At 37.2% G+C, this 13,718-nt stretch overlaps 1 protein-coding gene across 1 annotated transcript in view; it reads right to left on the bottom strand.

Annotated features, from left to right (window-relative positions):
* Positions 1-13,718, bottom strand: part of ADAM28 (ADAM metallopeptidase domain 28) — a 114,931-nt gene that overhangs the window by 27,034 nt on the left and 74,179 nt on the right. The window contains exons 11-14 of the mRNA XM_023736694.1: positions 11,737-11,867; positions 10,667-10,844; positions 9,164-9,253; positions 6,642-6,837 (exon numbers count right to left, since the gene is read on the bottom strand). Of these exons, the coding sequence (XP_023592462.1) occupies positions 6,642-6,837; positions 9,164-9,253; positions 10,667-10,844; positions 11,737-11,867 (595 nt within the window). The remainder of the gene's footprint in view (positions 1-6,641; positions 6,838-9,163; positions 9,254-10,666; positions 10,845-11,736; positions 11,868-13,718) is intronic.

Here is a 13,718-nt window from a genome sequence, read left to right as displayed (position 1 = left end):
ATTCCATCCTTTTCTGTGCTCTGAAATACCTTTAGTAGTGTTAACTCTTCTCTGAAAGTTTGGTAGAATTCTCCAGTGAAGCCATCAGGGCCAGAGCTTTTTATTTGTTGGAAGCTTTTGAATTATCTTTTCAATCTTTTCTTTTGTTATGGGTTTATTTAGCTGTTCTATCTCTTTGTGTTAGTTAAGGTAGGTAGTGAGTTTCTATTAATTTGTCCATTTCCTCTAGGTTTTCAAATTTGTTAGAGTACAATTTTTCATAGTATTCTGTTATGATTCTTTTCATTACAGTTGGGTCTGTTTTGATATCACCCATCTCATTTCCTATACGGGTTATCTGCTTCCTCTCCTGTTTTTCTTTTGTCAGTTTGCCAATGGTTTATCAATTTTGTTGATCTTTTCAAAGAACCAGCTTTTGGCCTTGTTAACTCTTTCAAATGTTTTTCTATTCTCTGTTTCATTTAATTCTGCTCTAATTGTTATTATTTCCTTTCTTCTGGCGCCTGATGGCTTCTTTTGCTGCTCTCTTTCTATTTGTTCCAATTGTAGGGTTAAAGCTTCAATTATGGCCCTTTCTTTTCTTTGGATGTGTGCATTTATTGCTATAAACTGACTTCTGAGTACTGCTTTTGCTGTGTCCCTAAGGTTCTGGTAGGATGTGTTTTCATTCTCATTTGATTCCATGAATTTCTTTATTCCATCCTTAATGTCTTCTATAACCCAGTAGTTTTTGAGCAAGGTGTTGTTCAGTTTCCAGGTGTTTTTTGTTTTTTTTTTTTTCCCTTGCTTTTTCTGTTGTCAGTTTCTGCTTTAATGGCTTCATGGTCAGAAAAGATGTTTTGTAATATTTTGATGCTTTGGATTTTGTTAAGGCTTGCTTCATGGCCTAATATGTGGTCTATTCTGGAGAATGCTCCATGTGCATTGGGAAAGAAAATATATTTGGCTGCTGTTGGGTGGAATGTTCTGTATATGTCTATGAGATCAAGTTGATTGGTTGTAGCATTTAGCTCTTCCATATCTTTGTTAAGCTTCTTTCTGGATGTTCTATCCTTCACTGAAAGTGGTATGTTGAAGCCTCCTCCTACTATTTCGAGCTGTCTATCTCTCTTTTCAGTGCTGTTAGAGTTTGTTTTATGTATTTCGGAGCCCTGTTGTTGGGTACGTAAATATTAATGATAGTTATGTCATCTGGTGTATTGACCCTTTAATCATTATATAGTGTCCTTCCTTATCCTTTGTGATGGACTTTGCTTTAAAGTCTATTTTGTCAGAGATTAATATTGCCACTCCTGCTCTTTTTTGAGTGTTGTTTGCTCAATATGACTTTTTCCATCCTTTGAGTTTTAGTTTGTTTGTGTCTTTAAGTCTAAGGTGTGTCTCTTTTAGTCAGCATATAGAGGGATCATGTTTTTTTATCCAATCTGCCACTCCCTGTCTCTTTATTGGTGCATTTAGTCCATTTACATTCAGCGTAATTATTGATAGGTATGAGTTTAGTGCTGTCATTTTGATGTCTTTTTTTTGTGTGTGTTGTTCACAGTTTCTTTGTTCCACTTATTTTCTGTGCTGAGTTGTTTTTATGTATTTTCTTTTCATCTGTTTCATTGTTGTTGATTTTGTATTTGCTAAGTCTTTATATTTTTCTAGTTTTTTATTTTGACTTGTAGGAATGTTAGTTTCCTTCATGGTTACCTTAATATTTACCCCTATTTTTCTAAGCTTACACAAGTCTTTTATTTCTTTATATCACCTTGTCTTCCTCTCCGTATGAAAAATCTATGTCTACATTTTTTAAGTCCCTCTTTTTTTGTTTTAATGTTGTCATCTTTTACATATTGACATTTGTTTCTCTATTTCCAGTGTTTTACACAGGATTTACATTTGTGACTTCCCTAACTAGGTTGATATCTTGTTGCTCTGTCCCGTGTTCTAGTCTTGGGTTGTTATCTGATGTTACTGATTTTCTAACCGGAGGACTTCCTTTAGTATTTCTTGCAATTTTGGTTTGGTTTTTGCAAATTCTCTACACTTCTGTTTATCTGGAAATACCCTAATTTCACCCTCATATTTGAGAGACAGTTTTGCTGGATATATAATTCTTGGCTGGCATTTTTTTTTTCATTCAATGCTTTATATATGTCATCCCGTTGCCTTCTTGCCCGCATGGTTTCTGCTGAGTAGCCCAAGCTTATTCTTACTGACTCTCCTTTGTAGACGACTTTTCGTTTATCCCTAGCCGCTCTTAAAATTCTAGCTTTATCTTTGGTTTTGGCAAGTTTGATTATAATATGTCTTGGTGACTTTCTTTTGGGATCTACCTTGTGTGGGGTTCAATGAGCATCTTGGATAGATATTTCGTCATCTTTCACGATATGAGGGAAGTTTTCTGCCAACAAATCTTCAACAATTCTCTCTGTATTTTTTGTTATCCCTCTGCTCTGCTACTCCAATCACTCGTAGGTTATTCCTCTTGATAGAGTCCCACATAATTCTTAGGGTTTCTTCATTTGTTTTAATCCTTTTATCTGATTTTTCCTCAAATAAGTTGGTGTCAAGTTCTTTATCTTCAGTCTCACTAATTCTGACTTCCATTGCCTCAGTTCTGCTCCTATGACTTTCTATTGAGTTGTCTAATTCTGAAAGTTTATTAATCTTCTGGATTTCTGATTGCTGTCTCTCTATGGATTCTTGCAGCCTGTTAAATTTGTCATTATGCTCTTCTCTAATCTTTTTAATTTCCTTTATTGCATGTTCTGCGTTCTGTCGAATTTCCTTCCTAATTTCTCGAAGAGTTCTGTAGATTAATCTTTTGTATTCAGCCTCCAGTAATTCCAAGAAATTTTCCTCCTCTGGAAAATTTCTAGATTCTTTATTTTGGGAGTTTTCTTACTGTGTCCTAGCTTCTTGTTTTGTTTTGATATGCCAAATAGGCTACTCGTATGAGCTAATTTTATTATTGTCAACTTTGAAGCTCTAATGTCCTTTCACCAGGTGGTTAGATCTGTTACTAGGTATGTGAGCCCAGGAGTCCGTCCACCTCTCCTGTATGGATTCAGATCAGGTGCCCAGGTCTATAGCCACCAAGTGTGTGGTTTAGGCTCTCACTTACAGTCCTAGACAGGCATGGGTGATTAGTGTAGGTACAGGCATCTGGCTGCAGAAGCGGGACACACTCTGAGCAAGGCAGGGGGCTGATGGCCATCCCTGAGTGTCTAGGAGGAAGTCGTGTCCCTGTTCCCTAGAGCACACAGGTGGGTGGGTTTTGCAGCCAGACTATGAGCGCCTAATGCTGTTGGCTGCAAGGACTTGGGGGCACCACTTATTCATGGACCCCTCTCGCAGTTGGCTAGGTGGCGTGGGTAGAGCCACGAGTCCTCAGGCCCCTGGTGTGGGTAGGTGAAGACCCTGCTTAATGGGCAGAGCAGTGTCAAATGTCAAGAACCTGCCACTTCACAGCTGAAACAGTTGAAGTCGGACTTCTGGTATGTACCCTGTTGTACTGTGGTAATGAGTACAGCATAGGCCCACACATGTGTATGCAAGGGTAAATGTACTCAAAGTCCATGGATCCCTTATGCCTGTGCCTAGGCAAAGGAGCTGTGCTTACCCTGGGTTCCTGGCTTAGGGGAGAAGGTAGTTTATTTTTTCCCTTTTGTTAATTTGTTCACTTTCCAAAGCAGGGAGAATGGCTTTGGGTGTGTGACAGATCCTACTTCAGGGGACTCAGCAATTGCTGAAGCAGGTAGGGGACCCAGTGAAGAGCAGGGAGTGGGGAGGTAAATGGGAGAGAGGTTTTTCCCTAAGGGGATGTTTTTGATCCCTGCAGTAAGCTGTATGCAAGTACTTATCTTTCGTGGAGGGCTACTTCTCACTTGTTCTGGGTGGCCATGTAGAGTCTCTGGTGCTGGGTCTCTCCTGGTGCAGAAAACGTGCCTCCTGAGCACAGCTGCTTGCCTGCCTCACTGCTCATCCCTGAGCTGATCAGGCCCAAAGGGATCAGGCTCTCACTGGGTCAGGTATGGCAACTCCTCTCTGCTTCCAAACCGTCTCTCCCTTCCCCTGCCACTAAGTCTGGTTCCTCAGCTCTGCCTTTGATGTTCAGGGCTCCCAGATTGCCATATATAATCGATTCACTTGTTTTTTGGATCTTTGTTGCAAGAGGGTCCACCGGAAGTGTCTGACTACTCCGCCATCTTGGCCCTGCCTCCTAAAGTCATTCTTTGAGAAGCAACTGGCTATATGAAATTTACAGTTATGAGAATTGTACATTTTGTTACTATTATTTGTAAATTATGTGTTGCAAATTTCTTATGTCAGCATTATTTAAAATAAACTTATGTAAATGTTAAAAATGCTGGCAGAAAACTTGATAAGTAAAATATTCCTGCATATCAAAGATAATTCTTTTTTGTTAACTTTTTTTTTAGGTTGTGCATGCATTTTTCCAAATTCCCTTTGAAAAGATTGTGCTAATGTAAAACTAGGTGATTTGTCACACCTTCACTGACATTCAACATTATCGTTTGCAAGAAATCTTCACAAATTTAACAAGTATAAATGAGTAACTTGTTTGAATTTGTATTTCTTACATTGCTAGTGAGTTAAAATGACTTTAATGTTCATTGGGCCTTTGTAATTATTTCTTAATGATGAATAGCCTGTTCATGCTCTGGGCGACATTTTGAATACTGGGGATCCCAAATTTTTATTGATTTGTAGGAATGATTTGATGTTAAAGAGAGTGACTTTTTTGTTGTTGTTGTTCCTAGTATGTGTTACTAGACTCTTCAAACTTTAAAAGTTAATTTAAAATAAATTTGTGATCTTTTCTTTTTTGAAAAAAATTTGAATTTTATTTAGGCAAATCTATTTCTCAAGTTTTTATAAGAAATGCCTTAAAACATATGATATAAAAGGTATTTCCCATTCCAATGAATATATTGAATATTAATTCAATAGATATTTTGAACATTTGCTAAATGCCAACCCCTGTTCGGGAAGGCACTGACGATACTCCTGTAAGCAAGACAGAAAATGTCCCTGCATGGATCTTTACAGACCTGTAGGGGAGATAGATATTAAACAGAGCCAGACAAAATAAGGTAATTGTTAAAATTTATTGCAGTGATTTATTAACAGATGATAAAGGAGATGCTTACAGTTATAGCATAGAGCTTCATCTCTGTGCTAAAGATTTTCTTTCCCCAGGTTTTGCCACAGACTGGAGTTCTGTAAGGAAGAATGGGATCTCTAACCAACAAAACCATCTTTGGTTCCACCTTTAATTTAGCATGAAGGGTACATGAATCTATGTGAAGTGTTAACATGAAGTGTAAACATATTGCTGAGGCCAGATTCCAGCACGTCAGTGCATTCCCTGATGCACTAATGGTATCAAGCTTTGCTCCACAAATGATGTCTCAGCCCACTCTTGACTGATCCAGAGGTCTATATTGAGGAATTTTTCTAGGGTCTTGTCCATTTATTTCCCAGGTGACTTATTATTTTTCTGTGTGTATTCTGTGTGTATTCAGTGATTGGTTGTTGCTTTCCTAGAATTTTTCTTATGTAAATTTACAGAAATTATGCTAAGTTTCTGGCATGTGAAAACCTTCTTCAAACATTTTTGAGATAATGCAGATTTTCCCCTATTTGAAAAAAACAAAATTCCCTCAACATTTTCAGTAGAAATCTGAAAGTGTGGCAGGAAAGAGTATGATAATTAAATACAAATACACATCATATCCAGGAAGTCCAAATAATTGATTTTTAAAATTACCTTTTTAATCAAGTTATTTGGCACAATTTACACTTCTATTTAAAGTATTTGAAGATTTTTTTAAGTTATGTTTTATTAATTTTATTTTGGGTTGTTAACAGAGAATATGGCCTCAAACTTTTGATATTGAGGATAAAATGATTCATCCCTCCTTTTGTATTCCCAGTCTCTCTTTTTCTTTTCTCCTCCTTTCCCCTTTCTTTACTCCCTGCCCACCCCCCCAGTACTCCTGCTTCTTCCCAGTTTCCACCCTCCTCCCTCACCAGAAACTTCTAAGGGTTTATTTCTCAGAGAGGGACCTTGATTAGGGCTGCCTGAGAAAATACTGGGCACCATGTTAAATTTGAATTTCAGATAAAGTTTTGTTTTTTTCTTTAAGTGCAAGTACACCCCAAATAGAAGCCTCGGTGGTGCAATGGTTAAAGCAATCTGCAGAGAAAAGACCTAGGAATCTGCTCTGTAAAGACTACAGCCCAGGAAACCCTAAGGAGAAATTCTACTCTGTCCTATCAGGTTGCTATGAGTCAAAATTGACTTGACAGCATACAACAACGACATGCACCAAATAATGCATGGGACATACTTAAACTAAAAAATAGTCGTCAATAATCTGAAATTAAAATTTAACTTGCATTTTTATTTGTGAAATCTAGCAACCTAAAACTAACCTTAAATCATGGCACACACTTATTTATGAGTTTGAGCAGGGACACGGTTTCTAAGATGAATGGGACAGAGTGGTCCTTTGGCCATGATTAAACAGTATCACCTGGAATGATATGATTTTTTTTTTTTTTTTTTTTTGGAGGCTCATAGGAGGAGGCAGGAATGCCAGCAATGCTGGAGTTTGTGTTCCTACCTGGTCCCCACATCTCGGTACACTGCTCCTGCAGCGTGGGGCACATTCCCATCAAGCAGTAGCCCTTTCCATTCTGGCAAGGGTATCCATTGACTCGAAATCTATCATTAGGGCAATTACCAGATTTACCATCACACATTTCGGGCAGGTCGCACTCATCTTTTGCTGGTCTGCAGACAGTACCAGCTGCTTTAACCTGCAAGAAAACAAGAGTGGAGAAAAGGCAGTTTTCCACCTGATTTACTTTAATACCTCAATTTAACACAAATAATAATTTCCATTTGGCTTTTTTTTTGTAAGCTACTTAGAGGTATCATTCTATTCCAGTTTACATTTTCATCGTATAAGTTAAAGCCATCTCCCTATTAAGGTCCCTGCGTGGCACAAACAATTTGTTCTCAGCTATTAATGGAAGGGTCGGAGGTTTGAACTCATCCAGTAGCACCATGGAAGAAAGGCCTGGTGATCTGCTTCTGTAAAGATTACAGCCAATAACTCTCTATGTACTCGGTAACACGTGGGCTCACCATGAGTCAGAAATGACTCAGGATAACTTTTTTTGTTGTTAATTGACTTTGGCAAATGCCCTAAGCCTTTAAGCAATCAATATTTCTGAGTTTGTGGTACACAAACTAGAAAAATACAGATAAAATCAAGCAACATCTTAGATCCAAAGAAGGAAGTTATTTCTCCCACAGTTAAATGCTTCTTTGTCAGGATTTACAAGGAGACTTAAATCTGCAGCTTCAGAGGTTTATTGTCAAAGTGAACCTTCGGTATTAAGATAAGCTTACAAACCCCAGATCAGCATGCTCTGAGACTTTCGCAGGCATCAAGTTTCCTAACCCTTAATTCCTTTTATAGTATTTTCAGGTATTTCTTTTCAACCCACATCTTCCTATTGAATGATTTATCAGGAGGGAGAAATAACCAGATATTCATTTGATATATTAACTCTATTTATTGCAGATCTTGCTCTTATTTCCTCAGATAAACCTTAGTAAAACAAATTCTGCCATTTACACCAATTTGAGAAGGACTGAGTGGACACGGGAAGCACATTTTTACCTCGCTGAAGTGAGCAGCCATGCTCTCACTGCATCAAAAACCTTTCAATATTTTCACATCAAAATTTCAACTGGAGCGTATGAGAACCTCCAATTGCAATCCTCACTGCTTCAGTCAGACTAGCTTTCTTACTAGCTGTCACACAAACCTTGCTGATGGCCGTTTACTTTTTTTTTTTTTTTTTACTTTCCTCTGTCTACTCATTTGGAAATCCTTTCCCATTCTGTTTACTTATATGTCTATTCATATATCCCAGGCCAGTTTAAAGCCTCGTTTTCCATGAAAATTCTTCAATGCAAATTGCTGCTCCTATTGTCTACATGTGGCACAGTAAAGAGCTCCGCATTTGGATTTAGACAATACGGGTTTGAATCTTGGCTCTGCCACCAGCTAGGTGTGTAACCTTAGAAAATTGATTCAATTACCCTGAAAATCCACTTCCTCATCTAATATCTACTTTACAAAGCTACTGTGAAAATGAATTGAGAATGTATGGGGAAATTACTATACAATTGGAGGGCATCATTATAGTATTTATCTGAGCATCTAATCACACATTATATTTTCATCATTTTTATGTGTGTATATCATTGTCTTAGGGAAATAGATGTTCTTTGAGTTCGGAGACTGATTTTTTTTTCTATCTCCCATAATCTCTAGCAAATAGCACTTAATAAACAAGTACAGAGTACTGCTGAAGTTCTCAAATTGGCTTCCTTTTGGCTTCCTTTATTTCTTTCCTCTTCCTCTTAAATTAAAAAATATATATTCTGTCCCAAACATTTCCCATAACCTGGTATTTCATGTACACTTCCATTCTTCAGTTATTGAGAATTTAAAATGTACCAGATTCCGTGCTGGGTAAAGACGAATCAGACAGTCTTCTGCCCTCAGCAATCAAGAACATAAACAAATGATCACAATATAGGAGAATTACAGGCAATAACAGAAAGTGAAATGCTAAACTCTATCTTGAGGGGAAAGTCAAAAATCTCCACAGAGAAAGTGACAATGACAGCCTCATTTTTATGTCTTATTTCTAAGAATTTCACCCTAAAGTGAATTCAGAGGTTGAAGACGGTGGCACCCCTACAGTATTTGAAATAAAAGCTCTTTCACTCAATGCACTGTTAAAGGCAACTAAAATTGGCTTTCGAGTCGCTCAGATTTGGGGCTTGCCATTTAGTGGGCACATTATTTTGCACATTTTCTGCTCTGAGCCTCCATTTCCTCAAAATCAAAATGTGATAATACCTACCTCAAAAGCCATTAGAGGATTCACTAAGTCACGTATTAAAGCACTCAGTGAGGGCTTGATAAATAGTAGGTGGAATTATTTTATAGAAAGAAAAATATTGCTTTGCCTATTCATTTGACATAGTCTCTGACATAATAATATAGGAAAAATAAAAAGTAATCGTAATTATTGGAATACTATAAAGGAATAATCTTACTTGGCATCTTTCGCAGCATTCTCCCAGTGCACATTGAAAACCTGCTTTGATTTTACATGTTTTAGCATCACAGCAAATGTTCGTGCATTCCTAAGAAATATCAAAAACAAATATAAATGTTGAATTGCTTTTTGGTCGGCACAATTCATAATATAATTTTTTCTTCACATAGATTATGATTTTCAGCATTGGAACAGTGGGTGGTTTATTGTTGATCTGAACACTACTTACATCTTTTTTTTTTTTTAACATGTATGTCTTTTCTAGTTCCCCTTGTCTTCCACTGTAATACTGAAATGCCCTATTGTTTTTGGTAAAATCTGAGAAAAAAAATTTGTAGGAAATTCATCTAAATAGTTACAGAACACAATTAATTCAATTCATCAGTTATGTACCTATTCAGTAGCAGATTCAATCTCTACAGCATGTGCTCAAAATCTGGAGATACAGTTCTTTATCTGTCTTTGACGTTCAATTCAACTCTACTTAAAGGGGAGTTGGGTCTTCTAGCTTCATTTTTTCAGAAATCAGCTACCTGCACAAGGTATTGGGGGAAATCCTACCTCAGAAACTTTCCCCTGTAGCTGTCCAAATTTCCACAGAGGAGTGCTACACTGAGAATTACAACTTTTTCGAGTTAAAACTCTTGCCCTTACTTCAAATATAAATGGTGTGTGGGAAAGATTACTCTTTGTCATAGAGTGAATACGTTTGTAAGTTGTATTTTTCCAATGATTGAAGAGCCGGACCTTTGCAGGCTTGGCACATTATTCATGTTAAGTGTTAATAAGATGGAGTCAAAGGCAGTCCTATTAGGACCTTGGCTACTGTGTGAATAGGGGCTGGTCGGCCAGGCACTTCTGGTAATAACTCCTGAGCTCAGAAGCATTAAGAGATATAGGAGGTCCCTGTGCAAACTGATATGGTATTCTGGAAACAGACATATCTGAAATTAGATCTTGACTCCTCTATTTACCAACTATGTGACTTTGGTCAAGTTATTTACACTCTTTGAGAACTATCACAGTGCCGTGCCTAAATTAACTCCTCAATAAGTTCTAGTCACACCAGAAACTTGAAGTATATTCAGCAAGAAAGGGAGGGATAAGGATACAAAGCACAAGTTGGTAAATAGTATTTAAAAAATGATAGGGGGAAGGAAACTTGAGAAGGAAATTAAGGTCTATTAAGCAATGTGAAAACACTACGGGGCAGAGTTCTACTCTGACACATGTGGGGTCGCCACAAGTCAGAATCAATTTGACAATAACTGGCTGGTTGATCTGTTGGTTTGTTGGTTGGCTGGTTAGTTATTAAGTAATGCATGATTTGTTATCAGAAGGGTTGACTGCACAAAAATTTACAAATGAACATGTCCAAAATTATAAGAAGCATGGAATTTTATACTGTGACAGACACTTTTCTGTAGTTTATCTTCTTAGCAATTTGTTTTTTTATCTTCTTGAAACAAACTAGGTCATTTTATAAAGTTCTTGGTAGTACCTCGGGAGTTCCACAATCACAATCCTCTCTCATTTCTATCAAGTGGTTCCCACAGATTGGGGTTGAAATGATATCTGTAGGCAATGGAACATTAGAGAGGCAATTTGATAATCTGTCTTCAAAGAATTTGTCATAGCTGACCCGGCTGCAGGAACTGAAGTCTGTGGGTATATGGAAGCTGTGAAGATAAGAAAAGAAAAAAGGAATATAGTCATGCTCAGAAAGTATGGAGCAAGATCATAGGCATTGCATATGATTACACCCACAACCTTTCAAAAGGACCAAACCCAATCCATTGACCAACTGTTAAATCATGAGCTCATTTGTGTACCTGATTTAACCCAAGTGGGTAGATACAAACATCTCCAACTTAATGAACAAATATGGTCCTATCTCAAATTGTAGCATCTAGGCTGCTGTTGAGTTAAAAAAAAAAAAAGTTTCTGCTTTATCCATATTATCTCATTCAATTTCACGTTATTTTGGTTGTGAAGTCCTAAAGGTAGTAAAATTATATTTATTTACAGGTCTAAGAATTCACTTTTCTTCAGAGTAATTCTTTTTGACAGAATCTCTTCATTCCACAGATAAAGATGAGGTTTTAAAATGCAGTGATATCTTGGAGAAATAACATAAGATATATAACTGGTATGCAGCCATGTTCTGTTTTCTGGAAGGGAATAAGAGAATAACCTTAGCTTGAAGGGGACTGGGGGAACTGGATAGAAAATAGGAAATTAATATATTAATGGGATTGTGAGATTTTTAAAGATAAAATTCCTTGGCAATTTTACCTAAGACAAGGCAGGAATATGTAAATTCTTTTCATTAGACTCTCTTCTCTTCTTGGAAGAGTTTTCTCCTTTAATTAGATTTTTCTCCTAGGAAACTCTGCTTTCTATCACCCACTTTGAATCCATTGAAAACTCGATAAATGATTTTCTGAAACTAGGTCTTATGTATTCAATAATTTACAAACAAAAACATGTTACTAAAGACAACATAAAGAGTAATACAGCCCAGACTGGGGCAAAACCAAAGATAAACAGTATGTTTCCAGAAAGCCTCACCTTAGTGCTCTGTCCATTACACATATTGTAGAAGGGCACTTGCAAACATAGGAGTCATGAAACATTCCAAAGTTATGGCCCATTTCATGGGCCATGGTCCCTGCAACTCTAAGTAGGTTATCACTGTGATCCTAAGGATGAGAATGGGGAAAGAGATTACCTGTTCTGCAGACTGAATTATCACACAGGGTATAAATGTTTTTCATAATTAATTATTTTTTCTATTGTTAAATGAAGTAGAGAGACTGATTTTAGCTTTAGACTTCTCACCCTACACACTTAACCATTTTCTCTCTCTCACACACACACACATCTTTGGTACTGAATACTCATGACAGCATATATAGCCTGCCCTTGCTCTGGTAAGTGGTTTCTATAATAAGGGAAGTTGTTCTGAATTCTTCCCTTGAGAGATAATTGTAGACTTGCTTCAACAATGATAAGAAATACAATTTATTTTTAACTTATCTATCTCCCTTGGCTTGGCTTTCAGTACCTTCTAAATTAATTGCAGGTCTTTGATGTGTTTCACTAATAGGGATCTAAAAATATTTGTTAACTTATCACTTTAACACCATTGCTATCTTTCTTAATTCTATTACTGTTAAGACTAGACATCAGTCAGTCCAGACTTGTCCCACTAAATGAAGCTCAGCCAATAGGCAATGTCATCACCTGACTTTTCTGATTAGAGGTGCTTAGATTAAGAACTGAATGACTGTCAGCTCCAAGTTATTCAGGAGCAACAAAACAATACCAGAGAATTGCTGCTGGATGTAATATCCTAGTAGGGAGACAAGAGTCTGCCAGTAATCCCTACCCACAGGCACCAGACTCCCTTGTTGCATTTCAAAGAACCAAATATGAGCAACAGTATAAAAGAGACAAAGAAAACAACCTGTGTAAGGTGGGAAATCCACCACGTGTCTGTCAGCTTGTCATACTATGGGTGGCTTGCATGTTGCTGTGATACTGGAAGCTTTCCCACTGATATTTCAAATACCAGCAGTTTACACTTGGTAGACAGGCTTCAGCTGAGCTTCCAGACTAAGACAGACTAGGAAGAAGGACCTGGAAGTCTACTTCTGAAAAAATTGGCTAGTGAAAACCTTATGAATAGCAGCAGAACATTGTCTGATACAGTGCTAAAAGAAGAGCGTCTCAGGTTGGAAGTCACTCAAAATACTACTGCGGAAGAGCTGTCTCCTCAAAGTAGAGTCGACCTTAATGACATGGATAGAGTCAAGCTTCTGGAATCTTCATTTTCTGATGTGGCATGACACAAAATGAGAAGAAACAGCTGCAGATATTCATTAATAATTGGAACATGGAATGTATGAAGTATTAATCTAGGCAAATTGGAAGTCATCAAAAATGAAATAGAATGCATAAAGGTAGAAACCTAGGCATTAATGAGCTGAAATGGACTGGTATTGGCCATTTTGAATTGGACAATTATGTGGTCTACTATGCCGGGAATGACAGATTGAAGAGGAATGGTGTTGCATTCATCATCAAAAAGAACATTTCAAGATCTATCCTGAAGTACAATGCTGTCAGTGATAGAGGGTAATATCCATACACCTACAAGGAAGACCAGTTAATATAACTATTATTCAAATTTACACCAAGCACTAATGTCAAAGATGAAGAAATTGAGGATTTTTACCAACTTCCGTATTCTGAAATTGATCAAACATGCAATCAAGATGCATCGATAATTACTGGTGATTGGAATGTGAAAGTTGGAAGCAAAGAAGAAAGATCAGTGGTTGGAAAATACGGCCTTGGTGATAGAAATGATGCCTGAAATTGCATGATAGAATTTCGCAAGACCAACAACTTCTTCATTTCAAACACCTTTTTTCAACAACATAAATGAAGACTATACACATAGACCTCACCAGATGAAATACACAGGAATCAAATCAACTACATCTGTGGAAAGAGATGATGGAAAAGCTCAATATCATCAGTCAGAA

The sequence above is a fragment of the Trichechus manatus genome, unplaced genomic scaffold, assembly GCF_000243295.1.
Source record: "Trichechus manatus latirostris isolate Lorelei unplaced genomic scaffold, TriManLat1.0 scaffold00090, whole genome shotgun sequence".
NCBI classification, from domain to species: Eukaryota; Metazoa; Chordata; class Mammalia; order Sirenia; family Trichechidae; genus Trichechus; species Trichechus manatus.
Note: the sequence above shows the minus strand (reverse complement) of the source record. Positions and strands in the feature narration are given on the sequence as shown.